At 40.5% G+C, this 16580-nt stretch overlaps 1 protein-coding gene across 4 annotated transcripts; it reads left to right on the top strand.

Moving 5' to 3' along the window:
• The first annotated feature begins 322 nt into the window (after positions 1–322).
• Positions 323–14970, top strand: LOC119906773 (zinc finger protein OZF-like). Of its 4 annotated transcripts, XM_038724312.1 has the most exons (3): positions 323–724; positions 12113–12182; positions 13524–14970. In XM_038724312.1, exons 1-3 carry the CDS (start codon positions 704–706, stop codon positions 14783–14785), a joined length of 1353 nt encoding a protein of 450 aa, XP_038580240.1. In that variant the 5' UTR covers positions 323–703; the 3' UTR covers positions 14786–14970. The 4 variants fall into 4 exon arrangements, 3 of the variants coding, with proteins under 3 accessions (XP_038580240.1, XP_038580087.1, XP_038580167.1); XR_005445055.1 differs by lacking the exons at positions 323–724; positions 13524–14970 and adding an exon at positions 13011–13105 and having other exon boundaries at positions 11751–12182; XM_038724159.1 differs by lacking the exon at positions 323–724 and having other exon boundaries at positions 11766–12182.
• Positions 14971–16580: the final 1610 nt, after the last annotated feature.

The following is a 16580-nucleotide window of genomic DNA, read 5'->3' as shown; positions in this document are numbered from 1 at the left end:
TTTCATTTTCATTCTCCCTCTCTTGTTTTCTTATGTCAACTATTTATTGCTGGTGTTCAGCTGGTTGCGTCTTTGTTTTTGTTATGTTTGTTTTATCTCCGCCCTAATCCCCCATCCCGGTTCTCTTGCAGGCGTTTCTCTGTGGTGTCTGTCTGTGTGGTGTTTGTGCCCCCATCCCCATTGCTGAAAGCGTAGATCTGGGAAGAGAGGGGCAATAACAAGGGCTGATGTTACACTCCGGTCCAGCAGGTGGCAGCACGCACCTTTAACGTTGCTTTGTAGTCCGCACAGAAAAACAAACACCAACGAGTATTTCCGGTGGCTAAACTTCCAAGCAGAGCCTGCATGTGAGGATCAACGTGTTTAAGTGGACTCTGTTTAAACTTTCGGGATGTTTCACCTCAGACTCATCTCCTGTTAGCCGAGAATGCTAAAGGAAGTTAGCTTGTTAGCAGGAAGTAGCCGGAGCCGGAGCTCGGCCTCACAGTCGGAGCAGCTTCCATAGAGACCAAACTGTATTTTTCACGGAGCCCAAATGTCCAAATGTCCAGATAGAGCTGTCTGAATAGACTCTGTGCTGTTCCCTTTATCTGAACATGTTTAACATCTGAATTATCTCCCGCTGTCCTACGAAGCTAATGCAGTTAGCTTAGCTTGCTAGCTGGAAACAGTCTGGAGGAAAAGCTGCTGTGAATCAGTAAAAATGTCTAAAGTGGAGAACGAGGAGGAACTTTGTGGACAACGCAAACTACTGGACGCTGTTTTCAAGCCTGAAGCAGGTTTGTGCACTTTACTGCTTATTCTCACTGTAAACTGCCTTTACTGCAGTAAAAGTACTAATTACCACTCTGTGAAAATACTCCACTGCGAGTAAAAGTCCTGCATTCAAACCTTCCTTCAGTAAAAGTATGTATTATTAGATACAGACAGACAAATCTGTGTTATGCTTGTCTCCAAAGAAACGTCTGTATACCCACCAGGGACATAGAAATTAAGCTTTACTGGGGCTCAGGCCCCCCCATCCCCCAAAACCTTTTTTAGAAAGTCTATGAAATTTGTTAATGTGCTTTACCAGCTTCTCTTGTATCGCCCATTTTTATTGGCACTGCTGCGTCAGAAAGGGCTTTGACTGCAGCATGCGCACACACACGTTAGGGATGCATGATTATGGCCAAAGTGATGATCACGATTATTTTGATCTACATTCCCAGATAGCAGACCAACACTGAATCAACGTTGCATCAACGAAACTATCATTGAATCAGTGTTGCAGTTAGTTGATTGTTAATCAGGTTTGCACCCTGAAATAGAATAAAATAAAGTAGAAAATAGATAAAAATGGTCATAAAAGCGATGTAAGTTGAGCCTAAATTCAATCGTTGATTTATGTTAAATCATCATTGAAACAACAACAGATCAGCCCTGCTTTATCTACAGCAGGATTCTGTGCAACTTGCCAGCAAATCATGTCAGTTGACTCCTGTCAATCAGAGACCACGTGGGGTTGCAGTTAAAATGGTCTTGAACCACAAAGTCACACTCAAAGTAAATAAAACATCCTTGAATCAGACATTAATTCACATGTACTTTTATTCATTTACACCACCACATCCTGTCTGAACAGGAAATAACATCACATTCAGAAAAGTCAGAGGATCTCAATATGACATTTCACTATGACTTAATACAACATATAAAGCAGTGTTTCCAACACATACTGTAGGCTTTACTTGGGCAGGCCGCCCAGGTAGATTAACAGCCGTCCAAGTAAATTTTGTGACCCATTTTAAAATCATTTCTGATTGCAGTGCTGCGCATATTCGCTCCGCACATCCTCTCACTTGTCTCTCTCTCACGCAAACATGGACAACAGACCCGTCTTTGAATTGAATGGTTGGTATCATAAACACAGCTGCACAAATCTGTCCAACACAACGCTGTCAGTGTCGAAGACCCATCTTCAAAACAGTTATTAGCGAGCATGTAAGGAGGCTAGCTAATAAGGATCTATGTTAACTTTGGAAAACAGTTAACAAAGTTGGCAGGCTGTATAACTGGTAGTAAATAGGTGCGAGATAGACCTACTGGCTGATTTTCGCCGACTTGATAGATAGGGAAATATAAACAGCGCCGTCAAGTCAGACACAATCTACCTCCAGTAGACTGCTTGAGTTTACTTTGAGCTTAGAACAATAAGACCTTGCTCTCACGAGGTTTAGTGACGTTTTGCAGTGCAGGTGTTGTGCCGAATTCTGCATGCCTGCCATGAATTGCATCCACCTCGCGGGAGGTAACGCTCTTTTATACTGAGAAAAGAGGAAAGAACATTTGTTTTGCCAAATTATACATTCACTTCTTAAGGTCCTTTTAGGACACTTTGCTGCTCACATTGTTTGAACGCGGTAATAGTAAATTCTCACAGTTTAATGAAATTTTAAAATGTCAATTAAGCTGAATTACAAGAGGAGAATGCTAGAGTAAGGTTACTCCAGCCAGGAAGCAACAAAAGGAGAAATTTTCCTCAAGCCTGTCTGCACTGGCTTTTTAACATTAACGTTAAAGGAAACACTGACTGTTTTTTCACAAGTCTGATTGGCTTATATGTCTGTGGGGGGCAGGTATTTGAGGCATTTCAAGGTTTGATTGACACATTTTGGGTCAATCCTTGGGGAGAAATAAAAAAAAAAAAAAACAGTCAGCAGACGAGAGCCTTTATTTAAGGGCTACAGTGTAATCCAACACCGCTTACATTCACATTGGTCAAAGTGCCTCTGTAAATGTGTCTATCCTTCAAAAAGTCAATACATAAATCAGTCAATCAATAAAGCCAATCCCGATCAGTTAACAAATGTCTTGATTGGCCCCGACTGGATCGTTAATATTATAATATATATATTATATATCGGAACATCCCTAGTTTGAATGGATTCCAAATACATTGTTCTAAATGTGCATAATAATCCACACATTTAAGAAAGCAGTGGTGTTAGTGGTTTAAAGGTTAACAGGAAGTTACAATTTTCTAAAAAGTGTTTGTATTTCATTATTCTCTGCAGAAGTCCAACTGCTGTTGGTGAGTAAAGAAGAGGTTCCCCCTGAGCAGCAGGAGTGGAGCCTCAGGCTGGACCAGGAGGACCCACCAGAGCCCCCCACACATTAAAGAGGAACAGGAGGAACTCTGGACCAGTCAGGAGGGAGAGCAGCTTCGAGGGCTGGAGGAGGCTGATATCACCAAGTTCACATTCACTCCTGTCGCTGTGAAGAGTGAAGAAGACGATGAAGAGAAACCTCAGTCCTCACAGCTTCATCAAAGACCGACTGAACAGATGGAAACAAAAGCTGATGGAGAGGACTGTGGAGGACCAGAACCAGCCAGGAACTCAGATCCAGATGGACATTTTCAACCTGAGACTGATGACAAGACGTCAGACTCCTCTGAACCTGAGGCAGATGACAGTTGTGATTGGGAGGAGACCAGGAAACCTCAGTCAGGTTCAAACCCTCTGCGAAACAATAAAGTACCTGTAAGTGATCAGGAATGTAATACTGGAAAAACATCAAGTTGCTCCTCTGAATGTGCTGCAAGCTCTGGCCACAAAGGACATCTGCAGGAATACAGTGGTCCCCGAACAGCAGAGAAACCATTCAGTGTCTCAGTTTGCAAAAAAAGACTTTCAAGTGAGAGGAAATTTCATAGGAATTCTCACATTAAAGAAACTATTCAGTTGTTCTGTCTGTGGAAAAAGATTCAAACAACAATCATATTTGACCAGACACTTAGAAGTGCATACAAAAGACAATACTTTTCTCAGTTTGTAAAAAATATTTTCCACTGAGAAAAGCTGCCATGAGGCACATAAAAAGACACTCAAGTGTGAAACCCTTCAGTTGTTCAGTTTGTGGTAAAAAATTTATAGAAAACTGAGGAAGTCAGTTCAGAACTGTGACACATCTAACAATAATTCATGCCACATAGTCATTCAAAGTCTTTTTTTGTCTTCGTGGGCTGCACGATATGAGAAAAATGTGCGATAACTTTGTTCAGTATTGCGGTGTCAAAATAAATCTAGAGCATCAAAGTCATTATATAAACAAATGAATCAATCTCATAAAATAAATGATATTCCTGGTATCAAAATGAGTGAAGTTAACAAGGAAATCAGGGACTCATCAGTCCTTCCTCGAGTCCTCCTTCCCTCTTTGTTGTAATCAGCCGCTTATTCCACCACAGTATCTATATCCCAGAACTAGGAACCTTTTGATGAATTCAGTGTTTCTATTGCAGGGACCAGGGTCTAAATAAGTGTCTTTATTCTACCCCCCAAAGGTATTTATTTTAGTCCCCATAAAGTTATGTTCCTCCTACCCTCAGGCGGACACAGACGTCAGTGCTGCCAGCTCATGTGCTGCTCCGTCACCTGGAAATGCTTTAATGACCTTCCAGACTGTTGCAATTTTATGTTTGTTGATGACTTGATGACTGTATCAGTTATTAAATTTGGAACAAACTTTAGTTGTGTCTCTCTTATACTCCCAGCCAAAACATGCTATTTGTAGTAGTCAAGCATGTAGTTTTTGATTAAAGGCTATTCCAATCAAATCTGATATTCATATGTACATTTTTCTCATGGATAGTGGTACCAAATAATGAGGCCTGTCTATCGCTATGTACGGCGTATAGCCTACATCAGAGTAATAACAAACATCAGCTGGTTAATTTGTCTAATCTTCAAAGGTCTTTCAGGGTGTCCGCGGGGTCTTAAAAAGTCTTAAAAGGTGATGAATCAATTTTGCAAAAAATTAAGGCCATTAAAAAGTATTAAAAAGTCTTAATCGCCACTTAACAAGGTATTAAATGTTGAAGATATTTTTTTCAATGTGAAAATCCTGTTTGCTAAAAGTGTAGGTGAACGTATTTATTTATAATGCATAGCCAAAAGACAGGCAGTGAGTAGCGACTGTGTGATTCGTTTCTGTAACGTTAGGCGCAGGGATCTACCGAGCGCCTATTTCACTCTTAAACGCTCCAAAAAACAGATCCATGAAAACCGGAAAATGATTTACGAGTACAACCAACCGCAATCTCCCACCCTGCCGGACTCGCAATGTTACTCGTCCAAAACATAGTCGGAGTGGCGATAAGAAGTAGTAGTTAGCTGGCTATTTAGCTAAAGCTCTGCTTTTTATTGAAACAAATTCAACTTTTCATAAAGCTGACGCTCTCGTCAGTGTCACTTTTTGTGAACAAAACACAGCCTGGATGGAGCGGGATTAAAAAAAACAAGCTTGATGTGCTGCAACAAACTTTATAAATGTTGAACTCATAGTTCTGCATAAACAGTTCTGATTCTAGACGAGTTCGTAGCCCTAAATCAAGGCTGGAGACTATCATGTAGCCTGGAGCATTTTTCTTGCACTAAGTTAATGAATAAAAAGCAACCCCAAACTGAAGCAGCTGTAATTTGAATTAATATTATACTAGTGGTAAGTTATACTATTATATGAAATTATATTGACTATAGTAACATAATGAATATATCAAACTTACAGTTTACTATTAAATTAACAATATACTTTCAATTTAATGTTATACTAATCCTGTCATTTAGACCAGTTCCTCTTCCTGGTTGTGCCTGTGCTGCACCACCTAACCTACTTATTTATTCATCACTCAGTTTATTCTCTTCATCTTTGTTCCCTCCTGGCCTATTTGAATTTTGTTGTATTGATCAAGTGGTCGATGAAAGTTATCACACACATCATTGCAGGCAAGCTCACATTATCTAGTTTAAACCAACTAAAACACAAAATTACAGTGTGGTTCACATGATTTTCTGTAATGCTGCGTACATAAACGTCATAGTTTATATAAGACAGTTGCGTTTCGCAGGAAATCTGACCAGTTCTTCACATAGAGAACTGTTGGCCCATACAGGCTGTTATAGGCATCTGAGAAAGTTGGTGAATGCCTCAATTTTTAGGTGGCGTTACTAACTGGTGACATATAGGCAATAAATATGTTATAAATACACTTAAATTCCTTTTAAAACCTCAAAAATGTCCCTTTTAAAGGTGTGTGGCTGATTTAATCGGTTACAGCTCAAAGTGGCGCAGCAGTCTTAAAATATGTTGAAAAAGTCTTGAAAAGGTCTTAAAAAGGTTTTGAATTTTACTTCAGGATTCCTGTATATACCCTGTCTTTAGACCGCTGTGGGAACACACAACAGTGGGCGGAAGGAACCTTTTAGTTCCCTAGATCCTGGGACTAAAAGTCCATTGTACTTTTGGTGGAAACGCAGCAATTCACTGCTTGTGGGTAATATGGGGAAGGGGCTGTTTTTTCAAATTTTAAGGTTCGTGGCAAACTAAGATGAACAGTTAGATTACTGACAGACAGACACTTTTAGCCAATAGCCAAGCTAGCATACTGCGCTTGTGTAAAACATAGAGGATGAGAGATAATGGACAGAGTAGGACAGGGCAGTAAGGTTGGGCAATGTCAATTTTGCAGAGAAACACAGAGTTATCTACTACGAAGGGCTGGACGATTTCACCTAAAATCAAAATCACAAGTAATTGAACTTTTAACTTCGATTAATTTGTTTTTGAATGTTGTTTTTTTGCCCTCATATGTCACCGACAATGTTTGTACTGTAAAAATGCTCAGCTATTAAAGTTGGGTTTATTTACTCACAGATTTCACAAATTCATTAGGCTATCTAAATGTTAATTAATAAGGTAATATTGACATGCACATTACAGACATGGTTCCTCTATTCGGCGCTGCTGAATTATGACCGCTGCTACTAAAATTTCACTCGATTATTTAATATCAAAGCGGAACAAAAGATTTTCACCCGCACACAGTGTGAGCACGGTAAATCACGCTTTGCTAGCTTCCTCTCCTCATTCATAACGAAAATATGCTCAATATTGGCCAATAATTTATCAAATTGATAATTATTGTACATCCCTATCAAATAGTTTCCTAAAAACATTTTCTACCAAACGGTTGGGTTGGCACTTCATGGTAAAGGTTGTGAGTCTACTAATTTAATACAAATTGACTATTTGCTGTGAAATTAAACATGTCTTATCATTCATTGTTGTTAACATGATACATTTAATGTGTTTCCATTATATATATATATATATGCTGGAATGATTTCATAAATATATTTATAATGATAAAAACATGCATTACCAAAGTAATGCTGAGATAATAAATGTACAACTTTAATGGAATAAAAAACTTAAGAACTAATGAATATCTTGAAAAAATAGACATGTGTTGGTAGTAACATTACTATTATTATGACACTACATGGTTTGTAAGTGTGATTTTTCCTTTCTGTTTTACAAATAATAGATGGACACCAAAACATTTTATGGTGCAAGGCCACGGAATTTTCTGGCCCTTATACCAGAAAATCCTCAAGACTCTGACGTTGATCTGTGTGATGATGGCGACAACCAAATAGAGGAACCTGATTATCAGCCCACACAAGCAGGAGATGAGGACAGTTCTTTTGAATCCATGGATGAGGAGGAGGTTGCCTCATCTTCTAAACAACCGAAGAGTAAGAAGAGGAGAAAAGGACAAAACAACCTAAGAGCAGTTTCCTTGGCAGAGCTAGAGGACACTGCTGACCCTAAATCACCCTCAGGCCTAAACAGAGGCACTCAGAGAATGTGGAAGTTTGAAGACATTGAGGCATTCCAGTTTCCTGATTCAAGATTTGAACTCCCTGATGACGTAAAGACACCCTTCCAGTACTTCAAAACACTCTTCACTGACAAGATGATTCAACATATTGCTGAACATACCAATCTGTACTCTGCACAGGAGTTGGGCGATCCAATCAAAACTACCCCCGAAGAGATTGAAGATTTCCTGGCAGTACTACTTTTCATGGGTGTTTTCAACTTCCCAGCCATGGATGACTACTGGCACCACCAGTCACGTTTCAGTGTGATAGCTGATATCATGTCAAGTAAGAGATTCAAGCTGTTACGCCGGTTCATTCATTTTACTGACAATCAGCAGGACAATAACAGTCCGGACCGGTTTCAGAAAATCCGCCCCCTTTTTGAGATGCTTCGTGAGCAGTGTCTCCTGATCCCATCCACTTACAAGCACAGTGTGGGTGAAGTCATGGTGGCATATAAATGCACAAGGGCTGGTACTCTCGGCCAATACATTGCCAACAAGCCAGACAAGTGGGGCTTTAAATTGTTCTGCCGGGCCAGTCCATCTGGCATCATTCATGACCTACTGCTCTATCAAGGGGCATCCACATTTTTTAATGTGGCCCTCAGTGAGGAGGAGCAGGTGCTGCCTCTAGGGGCCAAACTGGTGACAACCCTCAGCAAAACAATAACACAGCCACGGCTTTCAGTTATCTTCTGTGACAGCTACTTCACCAGTTTCGACTTGCTCCACAACCTGCATGCAAACCTGGGTGTCAGGTGCATTGGCGCTGTCCAACCAAACGGCATGGGTGGAGCTACCATGATGACAGACAAACAGCTGATGAAGGAAGGACGTGGAGCTCTTGACTACAGGTCTGCTGAAGGAGTGATCGCAGTGAAATGGTTTGACAACAAATGTGTCAGCCTTCTTAGCAATGCCTGTGGGATCATGCCTCTTTCAACTGTCAAACGGTGGAGCAAAGATTCCCGCACAAAGATTTCCGTCCCGTGCCCATCACTCGTTACTGCCTACAATCAGCATATGGGAGGCACTGATCTTTCTGACATGCTGGTACACCTGTACAAGACCCCAGTCAAGTCGAGGAGATGGTACATTCCCCTGTTTGGATACATCCTTGACCTGTGCATCTCAAATTCCTGGCTGGTCTACAAGAGGGACTGTGGCCTACTGAACGAGAAACCAATGCCCCTCAAAAGGTTCCGTCTGGCAGTTGCCCACAGTTTGGTGCAAGTCAACAAACCACCATCCAAAGTTGGCCGACCGTCACCTTCCTCTCCACCACTGATGTCATCTCAAAGGAAACACACTACCACAAAACCCTCACAACCACAACCAGATGTGCGTTACGATAACTGCGGACATTTCCCACTTCACTGTGACAAGCGAGGGCGGTGCAACTTATGTCCAAAGGGGGTGTCGAGATGGAAGTGTCAGAAATGCAATGTTTTCCTGTGTTTGAATGCCAACCAGAATTGCTTCGCAGCATACCACCAGAAATAAAGTAGAGCTTATGCCAGAAACGTTTGTGTTGTTGTACACAGATGAGCAATCTGCCATTATGTAACACACTGATCCTTTATCTCAGTAGTTATCTAAGCCTGTCTGAAGGCTGAGCGTGCATGTACTTGTTCTTCTGAAATACTCAAAGAACAGAAATATTTACTTGATTTAGTGTTTGCCATGTTGGTAATATTCAACAATCAATGAAGTTACCGTGTAGTGCATACTGTTTGTATGAACTCCCCTATAAACTCTAGCTACAATAGCTAATTAGGAATGAAGTGCTGAATTTGCCTTCTCTGCTGCTGACTGTCATAAAGAAGTTAGAATTTTATGTTTTCTAAAATTGTTGGTATTAAAATTTATTTTGATAACCTGATAATGAAGAGCCATCTCAACCGCTTCACAGAGCACTGTATCAAAAAAACTAGCCTATTGGGTCTGTTTAACTTTTTTTTTATTGATTATTCTATTGATGACCTAATGAAAAAAAAAATTCCATCAGTTTTTTCTTGGTGACGACTTTAAAGGGTTTTAACATGTTTTATTTGTTTTTAGAAATATTTTTCAAAGCTCAATATGAGATGAAAATTAGTCTACAATGTTATTTAATGATTTATTTTCTGTTTACTTGTGATGTGAATCCATTGTGAACTTCTTGTAAACCATTAGAAGTTTGTAATAAAAATGTGTAGTGCTTTAATAAAGTGTGTTGATTTATCCCTCGAAAAACTAAAGGGTTGTGGACCAATAAGTCATTTATAGATCATCTGTACCATTGATTGTGAATGATCCACCTGCAAATCATCATTAGGCAGTAAGTAAAGTAAAATACTTTTTTAATATTTTATTTTGAGCACAGTACTCAAATCAGAAAGGCAGAATAAAAGTTGGGTTTGGCTTCATCCACACTACTAGCATTGTCAGCATTGTACTATAACATTATTGTATTATTTTATACTTGGACATTTTTTGATTTCCTTACTTTTTACATATTTATATTTATGTTCATGTGTACTGTAAGCATTAATTTATACCAAGGCAAATTCCTAGGTGTGAAAATGTACCTGGCAATTCATAGTTTTCAGTCACTTGACATGCGCGGTGACCTGGAGGGCAAAACAACAGACCAACATAGCGGCTCACACTGCGACTCCCCCGTTGAGACGCCGTAAAAGGGATCACCTCTCAACTCAGGAAAAAGAAAGATATGAACACAAACTGCAAGTGTTGGGCACTTCAGATCCATGTTACAGCATTCGCTGCCTCATTTCCACCCTTAAAAACTGCCAAGTCCCTGCCGCCACCGACTGCAGTATGTTTACGTTCACCTTGTAGGGAATCCCTCACCTAACACAGCCCAGGCTTGTCTCTTCCTCGATTAGTGTATCCGAAAGCACAACTACCATCCTGCATTTTGGGAACGCAAAAGTAACAAACTCAAAATAATACTGTGTCACTTGCTTCCTGGTTGACAGGCAGCAGAAAATAACGTTTTTTTTGCCCTCCAAGGGAACGTTTTCCTGGGAATGTGGAGTCACCTGAAAACTACTCTATGTTTTCGTTTTAAAACACAGGCTTTCACATTTGACTTCCTTATTGGGTCTTGTGAGTCATGCGTTTAAATGAAATGGTCAAATTTAAATTATAACTAAATAAGATGTCTACAGGTAATCACATTTGTAAATCAATGACTTATGAATGAATGAAAAATGAAAATAAACTGTCTGGTACTACTGGTATTTAGAATACCACTTAGGCCTAAGTAAATTCCCCCCATGCAGCTTTGATGTGTCTAAAAGCTAACATTACAGTAACTTTTGTTCAACAGGAGAAATGGAAGAAGAGAAGACTTGTTAAAATCATGGCTTTTCACTGGTTGTTGACATAATTGTAGTTCTTTTACAGTAACAAGAGGTGTGAGTGCAAAGATTTTAGAAGCAACGCATATCCTGGGGGTTAAGCCTCCCCTGTCTTTCAATCCCAGTGACGTCCCTGGATATTCCCACAATTGACAGTTTCTAATAGAATGGACTCTCCAATGCAAAGCTTCAATATTATAAAAGAGGAGAAAGTGGACAGAGAGGAGTTCTAACATCCGTTACTTGGTTCAGGAATATCTGAAGAAGAGCTGCTATCATTAACTTACTGCAGGAAATCTAGAAGAAAAACACAAATGGCACAGATTATTACAAACTTCAAAGGTCTGTCAGAAGGAGAAGTAATGGAGGTAAATGTAGGAAGGAAGATGTTATTGTTTTTAAGACACACAACACTACTACTACTTTACAGCATGAAAAAGACAGAGTCATAAATGTGAGATTGTAAGGAATATGTTGAACTTGTAGTACTGATGGGCTGTAGGAAGTTCAGTGTAGAAGGACAAAGACTGAAGGACAGGGTGGTAGATATGTAAAGGGAGTGGAGCGTCAAAGGTCTGATGTTACACACTCCGGTCCAGCAGGTGGCAGCACGCACCAATAACGTTGCTTTGTAGTCCGCCCAGAAAACCAAACACCAAAGAATATTTCCGGTGGCTAAAATGTTAATTTTCCCGTAACCATAAGATAAAGCAGCAGAGCCTGCATGTGAGGATCAACGTGTTTAAGTGGACTCTGTTTAAACTTTCGGGATGTTTCACCTCAGACTCATCTCCTGTTAGCCAAGAATGCTAAAGGAAGTTAGCTTGTCAGCAGGAAGTAGCCGGAGCCGGAGCTCGGCCTCACAGTGTGTATTTTATCAGAGTGAGCTGCGTGTCTGTAACGGAGTGTGTCTGGAGGAAAAGCTGCTGTAAACATGTCTAAAGTCCAAACGCTGAGAGCTTTTGTCCAGCAGCGACTAAGTGCGGCTGCTGAAGAGATATTTGAGCTGTTTGAAAGAACGATAGCAGAGTACGAGGAGGAACTTTGTGGACAACGCAAACTACTGGACGCTGTTTTCAAGCCTGAAGTCCGGTTACACAGAGCAGGTTTGTGCACTTTACTGCTTATTCTCACTGGAAACTGCCTTTACTGCAGTAAAAGTATGTGAGTATTATCAGCAACATGTACTTACAGTATGACAGTAAAAGTACTCACAGTGCAGTAAAATGTTCCTGTCAGAGTTTCTCTGTTATATCTGATAAATATTCCTGCTGCATTAATGTGGATGCTGCATTTCACTGTTGGCGATGTTTAAGGTTAACATCAATAAATAATGTTCACGTGCTACAAAGAAATAGCACTGAGCATGTGATGCTGATAACATTTCTATAAGTTTATGTAAATCTTAGCAACGTAGATTTGGTGGCGTGGGGTCCAGTTTCACATCATTTTCGACCATTATTATTACCATATCTGTAAAAAGCTCGATCAGATAGATGCTATGAACAGTGATTTAATATTCATGGCACAGCACCAAGCCGCCTTTTGCCTCACCACCTTTATAATGTCAAAACCCTGTGTATGTGCTCCTCCATGGTCACCACCCTCCAGGACTTTTTTCTCTCTGCCTGATCTCGAGAAAGTCATCCATGCTTTTATTTCATCTAGGTTAGGTTATTATAATTCATTGTGTTCAGGGCTAAGCAACATATATTAACATATATTAATTAACTAAACATCAAACGATATCAGTATGAACCAAATTGTCTAATTGTAATTTTATATCTATTTTGTAATTATGTCAGTATATCACGTAATACCGATACTGTCCAGTCCTAGTCAGCCCTAGTATTCTGTACCATTGCTTGCATATGCGCTTGCTTGTATCCTTCGCCGGCATCCAATCACAAGTGATGAATACTTGCCAATCACAGCATGGCAGGGCTCTCTGAAACTCTGGCAAGAAAAAACAATTCGATGCAACCGGAGCAAAGGAGATGAGAAGACGGCGCTGTGAGTGAGAGGAGGCTCTGTGGGCTGTCTGGGAGAAGAGAACCAGTATCGATGCTGTGAAAATTGAGTATTAAAACCATTTAAAATATTCAAAATCAACGATAATTTGACAGCGCTAACAATGTACATGATTGACAGCATAAAACCTGGACTATATGCCACAATATGGCCTCTTCATATTTTTAACTGTAGATGTTTATCTGAATTCAGGACTAGTGGGTTCACATGTGCATGTAACATGAGCGTGGAGTCGCTGCTGCCTGGATCACAAACATTTTATGGTATATGGCCAATTTTGTTTGAATGACTTACAAATATGTTGTACAAAATATGCATCATTTCTACACACTTTTAAGAAAGCAGTGGTGTCAGTGGTTTAAAGGTTAACTGGAATTTTTCTAAAACGTGTGCATTTATTTCATTATTCTCCACAGATGTCCAGCTGCTGGTGAGTAAAGAACAGGTTCCCCCTGAGCAGCAGGAGAGGAGCCTCAGTCTGGACCAGGAGGACCCACCAGAGCTCCCACAAATTAAAAAGGAGTGGCGCCTCAGTCTGGACCAGGAGGACCCACCAGAGCTCCCACAAATTAAAAAGGAGTGGAGCCTCAGTCTGGATCAGGAGGACCCACCAGAGCCTCCACACATTAAAAAGGAAAAGGAGGGAGAGCAGCTTCGAGGGCTGGAGGAGGCTGATATCACCAAGTTCCTATTCACTCCTGTCCCTGTGAAGAGTGAAGAAGACAATGAAGAGAAACCTCAGTCCTCACAACTTCATCAAAGTGTAACTGAACAGATGGAAACACAAGCTGATGGAGCGGACTGTGGAGGACCAGAACCAGCCAGGAACTTGGATTCAGATAGACATTTACAACCTGAGACTGATGACACGTCCCACTCTGAACCTGAAACTGATGACAGTTGTGATTGGGAGGAGACCAGGGAACCTCAGTCAGGTTCAAACCCTCTGCGAAACAATGAAGTACCTGTAAGTGATCAGGAATGTAATACTGGAAAAACACCAAGTAGCTCTTCGGAATGTGCTACAAGCTCTGGCCACAAAGAACATCTGCAGGAACACAACGAACTCCGAACAGCAGAGAAACCATTTAGATGTTTAGATTGTGGTAAAAGATACTCGGGGAGGAAGTCCTTAAGGAATCATATGAGACTTCATTTAGAAGGAAAACGTTTCAGCTGCTCAGTTTGTACAAAAACCTTTCAATCAAGCAGTGAGGTTGTGATGCACATGAGAATCCACACAGGGGAGAAACCATACAGTTGTTCCATATGCAGTAAGAGCTACTTCAGGAATAAGTCATTAAGGGAACATATGAGACTTCATTCAGAACAAGGTTTCAGCTGCTCAGTTTGTAAAAGAATTTTCAGTGACAGAAGCTCTTTGTCTAGACACACAGTAATTCACACAGGGGAAAAACCCTTCAGTTGTTCACTTTGTGGTAAAGGGTTCTCACGAGGCCAAACACTGACCCAACACTTAAGAGTACACACAGGAGAAAAACCTTTCCCATGCTCAGTTTGTAAAAAAAGTTTCAGTCACAGGACTACTTTGTCCTCACACATGAGAATTCACACAGGGGAGAAACCATACAGTTGTTCTGTTTGTGATAAAAGATTCACTCAGCACACTCAAATGAAAAATCACAGGTGTGCTGGTGAGAGCAGTGGAAGTAAATGAAGCTGCAGAAATTTGTGTTGAGCTGGTTCCCTCCAGCAGGATTGAAGTACTGAAGGCAAGACTTGGCTCAACACTGATCAGTTCAGAACTGTGAGACAGACGTAGTAGTGCTTTACAGCAGTCTGGGACTGTTCTGTTTGATATTACATGTATTCATTGAATTAAAGTATGTTTTACAATTAGAACTTATCTCTATTATATTTCTAAATGAAAACACCAAGCAAATATGAGGAGGTCAGCAGTGTGCCGTTGAACCTGATGAAAATGCATGCATGGGGATTTAAAAAGCCATCATCAATGGAGCTCTGGGCCGGTATTTATCAAGCTTCTCAAGTGCCATTTTAGTCTTAAGTGCTAAGAATTCATGAAATTTTCTCCTACTAAACTTGAGAATAAAAGCAAGTTATCAAATTTCTTAAAGCTGAGAATCACTCTCACTCTCCCAGTTATTTAAGACAGCTCGAGGTCTCTCCAAGTGGTTAGGTGCCAGTAGGGGCTTGTGATGGCGCTGTGGAGACAGAGACATGCATCTGAATTATTTGATGACGCACAGTTGATAAGACTGGGTTGGACAGCGCAGGCATAAACGTTGTCAGCGAGTTGGTGCTGATGATGATTTTGGCTCGTCACAACCATCAAATCGCCAAATAGACGTGGAAACAATTACAGCACTTTTGGCTACAGCTCCACACGTTGTCACACGTTTCATCAACTTCCCAACAACACCCAGGAGACAGAAGCAAACACAGTTCATGCAAATAACCGGCTTTACGGGAGTAGTAGGTGCATTGATGGTGCTCATGCAAACATAAACTTTTTTGTCTTTCATTTATTAATGTCTAGGCCTATATCATAATTTATTCTCTTAATTGTTATACATGTAAGTAAGTAAGTAATTCTGAGAAGCTTGATAAATACGGGCCCTGATAGTACAATTCACCATGGCAACATGGCGTCTTATTTACATTGCTCATCTTGCTCATTTCGCATTTAATAAAATGCTCTTAAAACACATTAACACTGTTTTTTCAGCCAATATTCAGAAAGTCACTTGTCTCCAACATGACAGGAATATTCCATCAGTGTGACTAATCACTAGGGCTGTCCCGACTAAGGATTTACATAGTCCAATCAGAATCGTCAAGTCCTGCCTATAGTCGACTGATAGTCGAATCATGTAAGTGTTTTTGTTCGTGGCGATTTACGTGCATTACTGCTGCCGACAACTGCGTGCACGTCGCGGTTCCCCGCGGGTCTATTTCAAGTAGCCGGCTATTTAAAAACGATAAAATATTCTTTGTGTGGTTCATCAACAGTGATAAATTATCCAAAGTCCTGCGAGGTTCGGACAATTCGGCACAACACCAGTGAAGCTGGAGCTCCGTCTCTTCAGCAAGCATTCCTCCACTGCCACTGCACACTACGCCTACACGTGCGCACTCACGCACTTCAAAAACATTTACGGAAAGTTTGATTCTTTTTACATGTTTATTTACAGCATGAAACGTTGAAATGTGTATTGTAACAGGCTGTATATTAACTTATTTGGTGAAAACTGGTAGTTCTATGTAAACTCTGACGTTGAGCACCCCCATATCGCCAAAATGGCGTGATCCTTGTTTCGCTGCGAAGCTTTGACTGTAAGATTGACAGTCGAATCAGGCTCCGCCCATCGAAGCATTGCATCTTCCACTATTCAGGGTCAGTCCTACTAATCGCAATAAGACTAATGATTGTTGATTGATTAGTTACAGCTTTATAGATTAGTTTGATTTAAACAGTGATTACTGCAGTA

The sequence above is a fragment of the Micropterus salmoides genome, unplaced genomic scaffold, assembly GCF_014851395.1.
Source record: "Micropterus salmoides isolate LMB-PRFRI ecotype aquatic unplaced genomic scaffold, ASM1485139v1 Ms_hic_scaffold_1, whole genome shotgun sequence".
Lineage (NCBI taxonomy): Eukaryota > Metazoa > Chordata > Actinopteri > Centrarchiformes > Centrarchidae > Micropterus > Micropterus salmoides.
This window is presented reverse-complemented; position numbering and strand designations above follow the sequence as displayed.